At 40.5% G+C, this 17,032-nt stretch overlaps 2 protein-coding genes across 2 annotated transcripts in view; one reads left to right on the forward strand and one right to left on the reverse strand.

Annotated features, from left to right (window-relative positions):
* gys1 (glycogen synthase 1 (muscle)) overlaps positions 1–16,847 on the reverse strand; it is a 30,372-nt gene extending 13,525 nt beyond the window's left edge. The window contains exons 1-2 of the mRNA XM_054759852.1: positions 16,801–16,847; positions 8,277–8,460 (exon numbers count right to left, since the gene is read on the reverse strand). The gene's annotated coding sequence lies outside the window, so the exon portion shown is untranslated. The remainder of the gene's footprint in view (positions 1–8,276; positions 8,461–16,800) is intronic.
* Positions 677–15,677, forward strand: pold1 (polymerase (DNA directed), delta 1, catalytic subunit). The gene is made up of 28 exons (XM_054759850.1): positions 677–847; positions 1,388–1,585; positions 1,767–1,880; positions 1,967–2,107; positions 3,073–3,198; positions 3,271–3,439; positions 5,134–5,248; positions 5,328–5,457; positions 5,528–5,694; positions 5,793–5,897; positions 5,969–6,109; positions 6,214–6,324; positions 6,396–6,587; positions 6,682–6,770; positions 7,930–8,046; positions 8,116–8,229; positions 8,297–8,444; positions 9,578–9,673; positions 9,774–9,911; positions 11,252–11,427; positions 11,515–11,667; positions 11,771–11,873; positions 13,239–13,371; positions 13,453–13,566; positions 13,712–13,764; positions 14,673–14,770; positions 14,853–14,936; positions 15,064–15,677. Exons 2-28 carry the CDS (start codon positions 1,396–1,398, stop codon positions 15,074–15,076), a joined length of 3,330 nt encoding a protein of 1,109 aa, XP_054615825.1. The 5' UTR covers positions 677–847; positions 1,388–1,395; the 3' UTR covers positions 15,077–15,677.
* Positions 16,848–17,032: the final 185 nt, after the last annotated feature.

A 17,032-nucleotide genomic window follows, 5' to 3' on the forward strand; every position in this document is an offset into this window, starting at 1 on the left:
CCAGAGAAAAGTCCAACCCACCAAAATGTGGTTGTATTTGTGATATTCAGTCAAAAATAGAATGTACAATATACAGTATGTGCAGCAAACCTTTAATTGTAATGCACTGTAGGTGAACTCTAGTGAATGCAGCCAGCTACCAGGTGGAAAGTAGCAAATTCTATTTGTTATTAATTACTAGCAGGATTAATATTGCAACAACACATCATCAGTAGCGTAAAACTAACCGGCATCACTTTATGAAGGTTATTTAAAAAGTAATTAGTAATATTTATTCTAAGTACATTTTAAATCAGTACTTGAACCTGTATTTATCCTTGTAGTTAATGTAAAATTTCAGCAATGTACTTTTAATTGAAGATATTATAGTTTTCTTTCCACCTCTGCCAGCTCCAAAGTCTTCTTAAATAAATAAAAATAATAGTGTTCAAAAGGGAAAACTAGGACCTCTGGTGGGCACTGACTCGCAAGTACACTTTGTGAGAGATTACATTTTTTTTCTCCCCAAATATATATTAAGTCGCATGTTTATGAACACATAAAGCATATTGTGAACTGTTAAACTCAACAATTTTGAAATGACTGGTTATTCAAGTATCACACTTCCGGTTTTGAGACCAGATTCCGCCTGATCAGTGACGTCACGTGCAGTGCCTCGATGAATGGGCGGAGCTGCCAACCGGAAGCCAGTTTCCGCGGTCTCTGCGCAGAATTAAAGAAGAGTGGCGGGAGCCGTTGTCACCTTTATACTGTTGTAAAGGAGCAAGCGAACTTTCACTAAAATCCGAAGGCTTGTCAGAAACACAGCAGATATCAGTATTTGCACGGAGGGATCTGTTACACTTTGGTAAGCTCAGCGACACAGATGCTGTTGTTGATGCTAGCGTGTCGCTGTAGCAGGCTGGTTTGAAGTTTGTTTCGTGTAAAATATGTAAGCTGTATGCTAAAGTCAAGGCAAACGTTGTATGAGAATGCACTGAAGTGATCCAGTTGCAACGGTGCTGATGTAACACAACGTAGCTAACTTAGCAGCTGTGATGCTAACTGCAGTAGAAGTTAACAGCACGTTTTTCCTGTTTTTCATTCATGTCATCCGTCAGTTTTACAATTTGCATTGTGATCTCATAAGCAATCCTATCTTCTTAAGTCTGAAGACAAACTGTACTTTTTCAATACTTTTGTTGTTATTGTTTGTTTTCCATTGCTTTTTGGCAAAACAATCTAGTGATAATGCTGATAATAGCTACACAACCTGCCTTTTTAAAATAGTTTTGTCTGAAAAGAATCAGAATCATTACCAAGTTAGTCTTAATTGTTCTGTGTGTACCGTATCTTGTCATGCCCATTGACCTACTCCATGTTCGAACAAGCGTCTTTCTTTTTCTAGTTATAGTCATGGATTATAACAAAAGGCGCAATGGTGGCCCTTTTACGGGTGGCGCGACCCAGGCCAAACGCAGCAAGACGGCTGGTGAATGGGAGGACAGTCCCTCACACTTTGAGGAGGAACTGTCCATGTTTGATGAAGCAGAGATGGATTTAGAGGAGATGGAGGGGGAGGCGGGACATGATGTCATCCCCGTTGGTATGTACGAAATGTTGAAGCTGAATCAATAATTGTGAGGTGTTTCTGGTGCACTTTTACACCACTGCAAACTGCAACCACAGTCATGAACATATTCGTGAATGTTTGTTTTCATTACAAAGGCAAAAGTTGATCATTATGAGTGCGCATGAAAATAACTTGTATAAATGCGTTCTGCCAGGTGACCTCTTTTCAGCAGACCTAAACCCTCGCTGGCGGAGGCCAAATGCGCCCCCACTGGAGCCATCCTCTGATTCTTTAGTGTTCCAACAAATTGATCTGGACTATTATTTAGGTAATTCTGATAGTTTACATTCTTTCTACAAGTGTTTTTCATTTTGTGACAAAACTTTCATCCACTTTCTCTCCTCTTGAGTTCAGGGGCGCCTGTGGCAGGCATGCCTGGCCAGCTACATGGAAAGGTCCCCATCATTCGAATGTTTGGGGTGACCGACAGCGGAAACAGCGTGTGTTGTCACATTCACGGTTTTGCACCTTACTTCTATGTCCCGGCCCCAAACTGTGAGTACTGTCTTTAGTGCATAAAGGCGCACCTCAATAAATTAGAACGTCTTGGAAAAGTTAATGCATTTCAGTAGTTCAAGTATTTCAGTAACTAATGATTATTTTCGTAGTCTGTTCATTTGAAGTTAGTTGTTTCAATTAATCGAGTAATCGGTTAAGCCCTGGAGAGACCAAATCAATCTGAACCAAACACAAACAGTTAGTGGTTTGGTCTGCAACATATATATTAAAAAAAAATGTCGATCACTGCTTTCCAAAGTCAAAGATGATGTGTGTAAATAGCGCGTTTTGCCTAAAATACAAAAATAAGTAAGTCTGTTTTCATGGATGTCTAAGGAAATCAGACAATATTTCCATTTTTAAACCAAACAACAATTAATCGAATACCAATGTAGTTGTACAGCTGTAGTACCAAATTTGGACCGCCACAAATAGATTTGGCGCTACCTGTTTGCCCTCACTCATTATTATTATGGGACTGTTTGTGAATATAGCTTGTCATTACAACTCTGTACAGCAGGTGGCGGTATGCATCGGTAACTGTGACCGAAAATAAGATGTAGCAAGAGGAATCAGTCTTGCCAATATAGCGACTGTGTTGCGAGTAATCAGACCCCTCTCAGACTAGTGACAAATCTAGTAACTTTTGGAGACTGACATGAAAGCGCGTGTGGCTCTTGTCAACAAGCGCCAGGTGCTGCTGTGGGCTCCTCTATCCAAAGGCTTTGTCTTGTTTGTGACATTTAAAAAAAAAAAAGCTATAAAAAGAAGCAACAGAATTCAGTTCATTTAGATTTCTACACGTATTTGTTTTGCTTGTTATGTTTTTTCACTTTTTGTCTCCCACAATGTTATTCCTTTCTCCCACAGCGTCCATTACAATGACGTACACATGCGTCATGGCCAGTTATGCAAATTAGTCGATGACGTCAATTTTCTTTGTTTTTGCGTCCGGTGAAAAGGGTTCACACCAAACTACTTGGGTGAGTTTAAAAGAGAGCTGAACTCTGCGGTGTTGAAGGACATGCGCTCCAACAAAGACAACATCTCCGTCACGGTGCTGGCTGTGGACATCACTCGCAAAGAGAGTGAGTGCATGTGACCATTCGACAAATTATAGTCAGCCTGATAATGCTAACAATTTGATCCAACGTTCTTAGGTATGTACGGTTACCACGGGCAACAGAGTTTGGATTTCTTACGGATCACCATGGCGACGCCTCGACTCATCGCCCCCGCAAAGCGCCTGCTGGAGCAAGGCTTGAAGTTTGGTCCTTTTCCCATCCAGTGTTACCAATCATATGAGGCCAACATAGATTTTGAAATCAGGTGAGTTTTTTAAAAAAATGATACTGTAAAATGCGGCATCCATGTAGTTCGGACAACAGTTATGTCTGAACTTCTTTCATTGAGAGCCACAAATTAAAAAATGAAAGGAAGCAAGGGCCACTTTGATATTTTGTAAAGCAACATGTAGATATGCTAAGAAATGATCTACAGTATATTTCAAGAAAATAAATCCATCTCAGCATTGTGATATGGGTGAAAAAGCATATTAGTATGAACATTTTTGCATTTTTTTATTTTGTAATTTTACAAATATTTCAACTTTCTTCATAAAAAAATCTTCATAAAGTTTGTTCTCATAATATCCATCCATCCATCCATTTTCTATACTGCATGCTGGAGCCTATCCCAGCCAACTTCGGGCGACAGGCGGGGTACACCCTGGACTGGTCGTTCTCATAATATTGACTTTAATCCCATAATATTTTAACTTTTTTCCCCAACCCAATTTTCCAATAATTACAATTTTATTTTGTTTATTTCTCATAATATTCCAACTTTAAAAAAGTAAACATTTTTCTTTACTATTTCAACTCTATGCTACTATAATTACATTATTTTCCCTCATAATATTAATATTGCTATTTATTCTCGTAAAATTGTGACTTTTTTTTGTTGCAATACAACTATTTTTTATTTTTATTTTTAATTTTTTTGGCCTATATTTCTGTTTTTGCTGTTTAAAAATATTTTTTTTTTTTTGTTATTTTTACAATGTGCCGCGGGCTGGAAATGGCCCTCAAGCCATACTTTGGACACCCCTGATCTTCAACATGCACCTTTTCTGTAAAATGTTGATATTTCTTAGTCACGTTGCTTTCTACATAAGAGTGTTAAAATAGAATCAAGTGAAACCCGCTTCAGTCGTTCCAACTTATGTCTCCATCAGCAAACGTAGCTGTCTCAGCCTGATGCATTCACGGCTTCACAGATAGTTGGACAACACAGAACCCTTAACACTGCACATAATGTCCGGGACGCCAGGTTATTGTTATTGTTGATTCTGTATGAGACTGCATAAACTCCTCTCCATATACAGGCATGTAGATGTTGTACTGCAGTGCATGTGTGGAGGCAGTTACATTTGCTGACACTCTTTTGGCTATGTTTGCCGACAACATTAAAACACAGATGTGGATCATGGATCTGAAATCACCGCAGGTGGTATCGGCAATATTCAATATGTAAATTACACTGGCATCGTAATCCGATACCGATACTGGATCGGCCTGGCGCCATCCCGACTGTATACCTTACAGCAAGGCGTACTCCACACTTCAATGCGGCAAACGTGGCTCAGCAACTCTTCTTTTTTTTTCTTGGGCTGGCTCGAACTAGCAGGCAAACGCTACTGCCCCCTATAGCCCAACCCCTGAATCACAACTCAGAACCATATGCAATGCTCCCATTGCTACAATATCATAAGAAAACAGAATTATGACAAATAAAAAATATGCACAAATGGAGGAAAGTGATGCTGTAGATTAAAAAAAAAAATCATTTTATTACTGCCCATTCTCCTTATGTGTCTGGGGAAAATCATAAGTAAATGTGCAAGCCGTGATTAGTTTTGGTTTTCGATTTTGTGGACAACTGCTTTTGTCAGCCAGTCCAAGGGGCATTGCAATAAGTGGGTTCTGCTGTATTTTATAGGATTCTTACATGAATTTTTTCAGATTCATGGTGGACTGTGATGTAGTCGGATGCTGCTGGATTGAGCTTCCTAAAGGCAAGTACAGGGTCCGTGAGGAGAAGAGTCCTGGAGACATGGATACTAATCATCCAGGCAAGGTAGGTCTTCAGTCTTCTCTATAGGATTTATTTCTTTTTCCTGCTTGCCTTAAACCAGCTTCCTTTCTCCATTCTTTAGGTGTCCTTGTGCCAGTACGAGGTGGATGTGGCTTGGACCAACTTAATAAGTCATGCAGCAGAAGGAGACTGGCAGAGGATCGCGCCTCTCCGAGTCCTCAGCTTTGACATTGAATGTGCAGGAAGAAAAGGTGCCTTGAGTTTTTTTTGCGGAGAAAACCGGTTAACCAGAAAGTTAACGTTTTCATTTTTTTTTTCTAGGTATCTTTCCAGAAGCAGACAAGGATCCAGTGATCCAGATAGCGTCGATGGTGCAGCGACAGGGTGAGACGGAGCCCTTCATCCGCACAGTGTTCACGCTCCAGTCCTGCGCTAGCATTGTGGGCTCGCAGATTTTGTGCTTCACTCAAGAGAGGCAGCTACTGCAGGTAAAAATGCTTATGCTGATGTAGTGGAATGCATTTTGTATGTATGTATTTATGTATGTATTTTTTTTATGAATGTACAATTGTGTGTGTCTGAGCAGAGCTGGGCTGAGTTCTTAAGGACAGTGGACGCAGACATCATCACCGGATACAACATCCAAAACTTTGACTTCCCCTACTTGCTCAACAGGGCAGCTGCTTTAAAGGTTTGATGCATGGTTTTGCAGCACATAATGACTGAAGCCAAGCTGCATTATTCACATTTATTTCCGTGCAGGTCAATCTCTTTCCATATTTGGGACGAATGAGAGGGATCAAGTCAGTGTTGCGAGACCTCAACTTCCAGAGCAAGCAGATGGGCCGCAGAGAGAACAAGATCATCAACATGGAGGGCCGCGTTCAGTTTGATCTGCTGCAGGTCAGCTGCATTTAACTCTAGAGTCAATTTTTTTTCCCCCACACACTCTGACCGGGTTGTTCTAAACCTCAGACTGCAACTTCACATGTGCGTCTCCCTACCAGGTGCTCCTCAGGGACTACAAACTGCGCTCATACACGCTGAATGCTGTGAGTTTCCACTTCCTGCAAGAACAGAAAGAGGATGTGCAGCACTCCATTATCACTGATCTGCAGGTAACACCCAAGATGATGACCGATGGTGGCCTCCAACTGTTCAAATTCACAAAGATTCCCTCCCATCACAGAACGGCAATGAACAGACGCGCCGCCGCTTGGCCGTCTACTGCCTGAAAGATGCCTATCTGCCGCTGCGGCTGCTTCAGAAGCTGATGTGCGTCATCAACTACATGGAGATGGCCAGAGTCACGGGCGTGCCCCTCACCTACTTGCTATCCAGAGGTCAGCAGATCAAAGTTGTATCACAGTTGCTGCGACAGGTAACAGGCACACACACACACGGATTCTTGTCTTGCTGCATGCATCCTCACCATGCAGACTTACAGATGAAGCTGTGTGCTTCTTAACGCGCAGGCCGCCAAGCAGGACCTGGTGATGCCTGTTGTTAAGTCGCAGGGAGGAGAAGATTACACTGGAGCTACTGTCATTGAGCCGGAGAAAGGGTGAGTGTGTGTGTCCACTGTGTGTGTCCACCAGTGCTCTTGTGTTGTTGTTTTTTTAATTAATTTATTTTTATTATTATTGAAAGTTACATCATCTCGACTACAAGGAAAATACTGCAAAGAATGCTGCGGACTGATTCATCATAATAAATTCATCAACAATACTGCAATCATGACATAGATCAGGACACAAGTCTTTTTTTTTTTTTTAATTTTAGCAATAACTGTTTTTATGACATGCAGGAACAATGCAATTTTTTAATAATAATAATAATAAATTCTTCATCTCTACAGCTGAAGCGGCTGCACGGTGGCCTTGTGGTTAGCACGCTGGCCAAAATCATGAACATTAAATTGTTCGTAGGTGTGAATGGTTGTTTGTCTATATGTGTCCTGTGATTGGCTGGCGACCAGTCCAGGGTGTACCCCGCCTCTCGCCTAATGTCTGCTGAGCTAGGCTCCAGCTTACCTGTGACCCTACTGAGGACAAGCGGTATGAAAACTGGATGACTGGCTGGAACAGCAGAAGCATGTATGCCAATTCTAACAGTGTTAAGCAGTGCACTTCATTTCCTCATTTATTGATGTTTATTAGTCGGTTATTGCTTAATTTACGTTTTTCCTTTCTTGTCCTTTGCCATGACACAAAGTTTTTTTCCCACTGTCATTTTTTGTTTTTATTCTTTAAATTTTTGTTTTCTTTCCTTCATCACTGCATCATATAGTATTATACAGTATATTACGTTGTTTTTTATTTATTTTATATATATATATATATATATAAAAAGGGGAAATTAAAAAATACAATTTTAGGAATAATATTACAGCAATAACATAAAATTGTATTCTAATTTAGGAAATATTTTTATATTTAAAGACATTATTTACTGTGTATATATATCATCGCACTGTCAAGACGTCTTTTTCATGGCTCACTGACTGAACAAACTGACCCCTTCCCTTGCTCCTCTGCTTCGTTGTTTAAAAATAAAAAAATAAATGACAGAGCTTGGCGTGAGAGCCGCAACAAGGAGGCTGAAGAGCCGCCGGTTGCTGACCACTGTGCTTGTATAAATGTGATGTTCCTTAGTGTAACTTGTTAAACATGTTTGAATAATATAAACAACCCAGTTATACATGTCTCCCCCCGCTTTATCAGCTATTACAGCATTCCCATTGCCACCCTGGATTTTTCATCCCTGTATCCATCCATCATGATGGCTCACAATCTGTGCTACACCACCTTGCTGCAGAAAGGTGCCGCAGATAAACTGGGGTGAGTTTGTTGAATGTCCTTTCAGCGCTTGTTAGGAAAAGTAGCTAATTGGTGGATTTGTGTGTTCAGGTTGTCACCGGAGGACTTCATCAAGACCCCCACTGGTGATCAGTTTGTGAAGAGCTCTGTGAGGAAAGGCCTCCTACCTGAGATCCTGGAGAACCTTCTATCGGCCAGAAAGAGGTCTGAATAATTACAAAGGTCAACAAAAATGTGGTGTCAACACTCACTTGATCCCCTCTGTCCGTAGGGCTAAGGCTGAGTTGAAGAAGGAAACGGACCCTTTTAAGAAGCAGGTGCTGGATGGCCGACAGCTGGCCCTTAAGATCAGCGCAAACTCCGTCTACGGCTTCACGGGGGCCCAAGTGGGAAAGCTGCCGTGCCTGGAGATCTCTCAGGTAAGTTCTGTATGAACTGGAGCCATGCACAAGACACTTTATTTTAAAAATATACTTTGGATGAAGGAGCCAGCAGGGTACATGCAGTAGCTACAATTGTCATATTGGTAGCATCAGTATGTTGTAAAGCTGTAAGCAACATGTACACATTTACTTTGATGAAAATGTGACTACGGTGACAAGTTTAGGAAGTTCATAAGCGGTTACAACTGACTGACGCTGACATAAGCAGTTGTTGACATACGGAACTGACTTTCACCAGAGATATAAAAATGTGCATATTTGGATTCTTTTGTTTTGAAGTAATATTTAATACTCTTATCCAATAACTGTTTGGACTACTGTAGAAATAAATCTTTCATATATGTGCAAGTCTTTCTCACAGTGGCTAATCTAAAATAAAATAATAAATGCGTGCATAGGTGAATATTGTTCTTTTATTTTGCACTGAACAGGAAGTCACTGTGTGCACGTTTGAATGCTGTGTAACCACACACTCGTTATGTGCGTGATAAAGTTGACAATACTACGACATGTCGACAAAAGAACCCATTTTTTCTTCGAAATGACCCCCTTCGGGTCTCAAATCTTATGTCAACAGAAGCGGTCAGCCATGTATGTCGACTTAAGCCGGCACTAAGAACACGACGTGGTCGTGTTGTTGACATAAGCGGGCTCCACTGTACAAAATAAAAATTCATGTAGCCACCTGACTGGAGGCAGAGCAGCATATCATGCACTTTTGTGACTATTCCAGCATAATGATAAACGCATTACAACAATTTGCTGAAAATGGCAAATTGTTTTGAAAAAACTGTGACTTTAAGGAACTGAGGGCTAAAATAAACATAAAACAAACATACATACAACATATATAATACAATACAACAGTACAACTAAAATAAAATAAAATAAAATAAACAACAGATGCCCAAAAAAATGTGTTAGCTTTTAGCTCGTCCTCAAGTAAAACTAATATCCTGTTGGGATTGAAATTCTTCATTTGAAACTTTGAAGTGCGCAGAAAGAGGAAATGAAAGGCGGGTCTGTTGATTAGACACAGGAAAGACAAGTGCTGATCTCAACTCTGAATTGTCGTATCTCACATGTTTGTTTTTTTGTTCATCATGCAGAGTGTGACTGGTTTTGGAAGACACATGATAGAAGAAACCAAAAAGTTTGTGGAATCCAAGTACACCATCTCCAACGGCTACCAAGGTGATGCCAAGGTGAGGAGCACACATGGACCCTCGTATCGCCGACATGCGTTTTTCCTTTACAAGGTCAAGACTCAGATGATGCTTATTGGTTGATTTGCGTACTTTGAAGGTCATTTATGGAGACACTGACTCTGTCATGGTAAAGCTCGGCGTCGCCACGGTGCAAGAGGCCATGAACGTCGGAAAGGAGGCGGCGGAGTGGGTGTCGTCCCATTTCGTAGCACCCATCAAACTGGAGTTTGAGAAGGTATTGCATCACACTATTCTTGCAGTTTCAGCTTTGTCGTTCTATTAAAGCCGAGATGACCACATCGAGATGACGGATGGTCAGATCAGTCAATTCATTGGTTGTTTACATTTCTGTAGATTACATGAAATACATTGTCCATTAAGGCCATGACCACACAAATACGGATACAGTCATCGCTGGTTTAGCACAGTTACTTGGTTCCAGGCCTGACGGTGATAAGTGCATTTCCACAAAGTAGGAAGTAAGTCCAAAGTAAGTCCTTATTTATAAATTGAATATTTTCGTAGTTGAAGCATAGAAAACCTGTTTACGACCTTCTAAATACGTTTTTTAACATCGTTAGAGCCCTCTAGACATGCAATAACACCCGTGTTACCCAATACAGTAGATACTGTATAATCAGAGAAAATAAGCCATTTAAGACAAATAAGACTCGTGCTCATGTGTGTTGCTTCAAATGTGTTTCGTTGATAGGGGAGCTGAGTGGAGGGTGGGCGGGAAGTGATGTGAAGGGTTCAGAGTTGAGTTTTAGCTTGGCGTGAGCTACAGTAGCCCATTTCAGGGGATATTGTGCTTGTTGTGAGGTCATTCAGGTCTGCAAAAAAAAAATTCACATTTGTCTCACATGGTCTCCATTTTCAAAAATAAAACAAAAGGACAATAATTAAAATATTTTTTTTAATTGAGAAATAAATTATTAGGAATAAAATAAAAAATGTAATAAATGAACGTGAGAGTGAAAGGTCGTTTGTCTATATGTGACCTGCGATTGGCTGGCGACCAGTCCAGGGTGTACCCCACCTCTCACCGAAGCCAGCTGGGATAGGCTCCATCATACACACGACCCTAATGAGGATAAGCGGCATAGAAGATGGATGGATGGAGGACAATGAAATAAGAACAATCCAACTCAAAGCTGGCATTCGGAAAATGTACAGTCTATATTACAGTATGTGTAAATGACAGTCGTGCAAAAGAAAAGGTAGTGCAGAACAGATGCAGCAGATAAAAGTAGTGGTAGTAGTAGTAGTAGTTAGTCGTTTGCAGCCTAAAGATGTTGGAGGTTTTGTTCTTTTGTTACAAAGCATTAAATGTTCGTTACAAAAATTGTTGATTTAAAAAACGACTGCTGTTCCAGTCAAAAGTTTGCACTCCCTTTCTCATCCAATAGCATGAGATAGCGTATCAAAATTTTTGACTGGTACTGTGTATATGCTTGGGGGGAGAACACAATCTCTTGAATTTTTTTAGATTTCTGTCAGGTACTTTCACTCACAAGGTAAGTATTAGCTTGATTTAGTGATGTTTAAAGTCTTGTTATTGTTAACCTTTTATAGGTGTACTACCCGTACCTGCTGATCAACAAGAAGCGCTACGCAGGCCTCTATTTCTCCTCCAGTGCAGATGTGCATGACAAGATGGACTGTAAAGGCATTGAAACTGTTCGCAGAGACAACTGCCCCCTGGTGGCCAATCTGATAAACACCTGTCTCCAGAAAATCCTCATTGACAGGTGGCGCTCCAGCTTATCAAGCAACAAAGGTTAAAAAAAAAAAAAAAAAAAAAAAGGAAGTGGTTAACAGTGCTGTTGTGTCTTTAGGGATCCCCAGGGTGCTGTTGCTCACGCCAAAGAGGTCATCTCTGACCTGCTGTGCAACCGCATCGACATCAGCCAGCTGGTCATCACCAAGGAGCTGACTCGTACCGCCCAGGAGTACGCTGGCAAGCAGGCGCACGTGGAGCTGGCCGAGAGGTCCGTCAAGCACATGTTTTTATATTTAAATGTGATTTTTACTTATTTTTATTAAATTATCCTTACATGTCAAACATTGATTTACACTGTGTGACTTTGACAGGATGAAGAAGAGAGACGCTGGCAGCGCCCCCAATCTTGGAGACAGAGTTCCATACGTCATTGTGAAGGCCGCTAAGGGAGCAGCAGCGTACATGAAGTCAGAGGTGTGTCTCTAGTGTTGTTTCCCCTCCCTGAACTAAAGAATATTGAACCTGATAATATTTATTTATTTGTACAAACCAGTATATGAGTTGCTGGCAACCAGCACACACTCGCCTTATTATCACGATGCTGTGATCCCTCGCCACTTAGCGCTTCGAATTTTGCGGCTTCACTCTATCATGGTTTTTTAAAAATATAATCATTAAGAAATCATGCTGTTTTATGGTTGAGTACGGCCTATTTTAGTCAAAAAATATTCAGATTTAAGCAAATTATACGTATTTTTTCCAGCATTTTTAAGCATAAAAATGGCAAAATGAAGTAACATACAAATATAAGGCATTCAGAGGATGGATTCAAAGACATTTTTAGCATTTCACACTGGCCACTAGGTGTCAGTAATGGTCTGTGAGACACACAAGCACCAGACTTGAACATGCTTTTATTGGTTTGAATTGTCTCACAACAGGCACAACAATCCCTAAAATGGGCTACTGTTGGGCCGTATCCCACGCCAAGCTAAAACTCAACGCTGAACCCACAACGTCACTTCCTGTCCACCCCCCACTCAGCTCTCCTGGCACTGGAACACATTAACAGCAGCACACACGAGCACAAGTTTTATTTATGTCCTAAATGGCTTATTTTCTCTTATGTCTACTATGTTGGTAATACCAGCGTAAACTTTCTTATACAGACGTTATTTCATATCTAGAGGGCCAAAAATTGTATTTAGAAGGTCGTAAACAGGTTTGGTATGCTACTAAACAGGTTTTCTATGCTACATCAACAAATACTTTGTTCTGAGAACTTGCAGAATTTGAGAAGCACTGCCGTATAACAAATGCAAAAGGAAAAATCAGAAAATTAAAAATAGTACAAGATTGAAAGCAAATGCCAAAAACACACACACAAACCCCCAAAAATACATTCATGAAGAGAAATGCTGCAACACAGCGGAAGGTAGCCAGGCTACCAGGGGCACCAGACTTGAGGAACATCAGTCTTTAAAGACTTAAGATGCATTATACAGCAAGATTTTTACGGCCAAATGTTTAACAAAGTCATACAGAAAGTGTATCTTTTTAATGACGTCAGCTTTCTTCTGGGCATCCCGCTCTTTCCTGGTAGCCTGACTACCTTCCAGCTTGTTCCATGAACTTTTTTTGGCATTTGCAGCATTTTCTTTTGCATTTATTTACCCTCCAGCATTCATTCGATTGCAGCATTTCTCATTGCATGTGTTTTATGGTGTTTATGCTTTTGGTTTGGACCGTTTCCGTCCGTGTTTGCCCCCTGCCCCTTTCCCTCCTGCGAGCGCAATATTAACTGAGACGACTTTCTTTTTATGACTCGCAACATTACAGGACCCCATCTATGTGCTGGAAAACAACATCCCCATCGACACGCAGTACTACCTGGACCAGCAGCTAGCCAAGCCCCTGCTGAGAATATTTGAGCCGATTCTTGGTGAGACCAAGGCAGAGAGCATCCTCCTCAGTGAGTTTTACTATCTTCTCTGCTCCGTGACGTCGTGAGGTACTTGCTTGTCATAAAATTTGAGACCTACGTCGCTTTCAGAGGGAGACCACACGCGCTGCAAGACGGTGTTGACGTCCAAGGTGGGAGGCCTCATGGCGTTTGCTCAGAAGAGGAGCACCTGCATTGGCTGCAAAGCTGTGCTCAAGACAGACGGTGCGTGTGTGACAGGAAGAAAAGCTGTAACTCTGTTGGAAAGATGCTGTCTTTTTAATACTTTGTTTCGTCATAATTGTGTCAATATGTTGTATGTGGCAGCATTGTTGCATAGAGCTTTAACATGCATGTTGTCTCAATGCAGCCGCTGTGTGCGATTTCTGTAAGAAGAAGGAGTCGGAACTGTACCAAAAAGAGGTAGGCCCGACTCGGCATCTTCAAATGATTCATAGCCTGGCTAACTTGTATCTGTTGAATGGCTGGAAGTGACACAAGAAAGAGGACAAAGCTGTAAGGTGTGTTTTATCATGATATTAGTGAAACACGGGACTGCAGTCTATTTGTGGTGGTGGGTTGGGGGTGGGAAGATGTAATGACGGAATCGTCAAAATTGCATAATCGGCTGCGATGCATTTGCAAAAGGGAGGAAAGAATACATGAAAACAACACATGAGAAATACAAATGAAACTTTTCCTAACACCCGCAGCTTGTCAGGAAGAGCGATGCAGTACATACTTTCACGCCAGAGTCACCAGAAGATGAGTCGCTTTTTTGGAAAAGGGTACCTAGAGGGGCCTGATTACTCGCTGTTTTGTCTAATTTACATCTTCTTTATTCTCCGGCAGGCCCGGTGCGTTTTAACGTGTTTATGAACAGGTAGAGTCTGTATTTGTGGCGGGTCGCCACACATAAATGAATGCTTGGGAAACACTGAGCTGAACATCATGTTGGATTTTAATGGAAGTCTTGGTAGCTTCAGGCAACATTTTAATCAACTATAAATTTAACGATAATATTTCATTTTGGACATGTGTCAAAAGTAAACATTTTTAACTCGTCAATTTTTATTTTTATTTATTAATATTTTTAATTTAAACTTTCCAGTTTTTATATTTCAATGTCAATCATTTAACCCGTCTTTAGTAAATTTCTTAAGATACCCATTCAACAAATAAAACTTTATTTTAACCCGGAATTTTGCAAGGGTATGAATCATTTGGGGATAAACGCCCAAAGTTAAAGATGAAAACAGACATTTAGTATCAGTTGATTTAGGCAGATGATTTCAGTTTGCAGATGTTTCAAATCCAAACCCAATGTGTAGATTTTCCATCTAAACACTCTGGAGGAGCGTTTCTCTCGCCTGTGGACTCAGTGTCAGCGCTGTCAAGGCTCCCTCCACGAGGACGTGCTCTGTACCAAGTATGTTGTTCTTCATTGGATGCGTGGAACAAGCACCTTCACCAAGTCCACTAAGTGTCTTTATGCACTTGTGTCCTCACAGCCGTGACTGCCCCATCTTCTACATGAGGAAGAAGGTTCAGAAAGACCTAGAGGACCAAAGCAAGCTGGTGGCTCGTTTCGGATGGTGAGGGAATAGAATGGACTGTATTTTTGTTGGTCTTTGTAAAAATGCAGATTTCTTTGTACTTTGTCATATGAATAAAACTGTCTTTCTTTCTTTTTTTTGGATGTTTTTGCATTGACTATTGCAGTGCTTCTCTGTGACTGACAGTCCTGTTGCCGGTTCCCCGACATTGCATTGAATCATTGTTGCGTCACAGAATTACATTTCTAGTTATGTTAAGACTATCATACTTAAACAGTTAAAGTGAATGTACGACAATGTGATCACTAGTATCGAACTAATGGAAACCCCCACATCAAATCCATTATTATATGGATTATTAGTACAGTAAATGGACAGAAGTCTTTTTTTTTTTTTTGCTAGTGCCGTCGAAAATAGTGTGTTAACAATTGTAAGTAATTGATTTCATTCATTACATTATTTTTTTTTGCATAATTAACGCATCGCATCAGTATCTCCAACTCACAAACACGTCTCTGGTCCCTTCGTCATCGGAAGGACACTTCCTCGTGGTCACTAGACGGCTGCGAGATGCAGTCATGGACACACCGAGGATCACGTCTTCATTATGCATGTATGTGTGCTCTAAATAAACGGAAACACGATACACGACAGAAAAACAATAAGTGACAGTTCTTAACACTCACTTTGTAACAAATTGTGGAAGTACAATTTGCTGCATTTATTGTAAGTATGCTCGGAAATCCCAGAAAATACAATCATCCATCCATCCTGTTTCTATACCGCTTCTCCTCTTTGGGGTCACTGGGGCATGTTGGAGCCTATCCCAGCTGACTTCGGGCGACAGGCGGGGTACACAATCAAAACACATGAATTCAGCTTAAATGATGTGGTGTCTTTGAACGCAACCCCTCATTGCTCATAAGTGTAATTAATATGTTCTGCTACTATTAAACTAGTGTAAAGTAAATAGATTTTCAGACGTGCTATCTTTTAGCTTGATGTAAATTTTCACTTAATTTTGAACTGTTAGTACATACAAATATATATATATAATCCTGGCCTATCATTTGTCTTTCAATAAAATACATAAAAATGGGCATATTTCAAACATACACTAGTTGTAAATGGTGATTAATTAGTTGGAAAATGCAATTAATCAGATTACAAATTTTAACAATTTGACAGCCCTATTTTTGACACAAGGCGATGCTCCCCTCCCTCCAAACCCTTCTGCTGGCTTGATGTTGACATTCAATGATTTCAGATCAACATTTGCCACAAAGGCAACAGCTGAAATGATAAAATTCAGCTATTATATGCACAGTTGTCCCTCGTTTATCGCGGTTAAATTGACCCAATGTTAATAAATGGCATATTTTGTTACAGCATTGAAAACCTGTGACTTTCTAAATACCGTTTTTAACATCATTAGAGCCTTGTAGACATGAAATACCACGCCTATAGTCAACTTTACACTACCTATTATTCATCCTTTACACACATTGTAACTTTTATGCTGCAGGAACTTGAGACGGCCGCTAGCTAGCATGCTAGCGAGCTGGCAAGCAGTTAGATTTCTTCCAAACGTTAAGAAGCCAAAAATGTACTACTTCTACGCGGAACAGGACAACTTTTTTCACTATTATATCGGCCATGACATGCCATGGCTGACTTCATGCAGTGTTAATGTAATGTAATGTAAGAAAGCATCAATGTTTTGTGTTATTACTGCCGCCTCGTGACCAGAATGCTACAGTACATAAGACTTGCATTTCAATATGTTTTGACTAATATACCATAGCCTACCACGAAACAGACATAATTTATTAATTTCTGAAAAACCGAACCGTGATATTGCGAGAGTCGACAGCATTTAAGTATAAAATGTATCGGTACTTACCACTAATGAATAACGTACTGATCGATGACTGTCTAAATTAGTGCTTCAATGGGGGTGGGGGGAAATTTGCGTATCGCCACACAACTACGGTGCGTTCAAGGGCTGCCGAAAAATCTCAACGCTTGACGAAAAAACATGTAAAACTGGAAGCTTTCTAACAGTAGAACATGTATGCGATATAATTTACCGGTATCATCACATATGTATAAGTTATTACCAATTTATGGCAAAC

The sequence above is a fragment of the Dunckerocampus dactyliophorus genome, chromosome 18, assembly GCF_027744805.1.
Source record: "Dunckerocampus dactyliophorus isolate RoL2022-P2 chromosome 18, RoL_Ddac_1.1, whole genome shotgun sequence".
NCBI classification, from domain to species: domain Eukaryota; kingdom Metazoa; phylum Chordata; class Actinopteri; order Syngnathiformes; family Syngnathidae; genus Dunckerocampus; species Dunckerocampus dactyliophorus.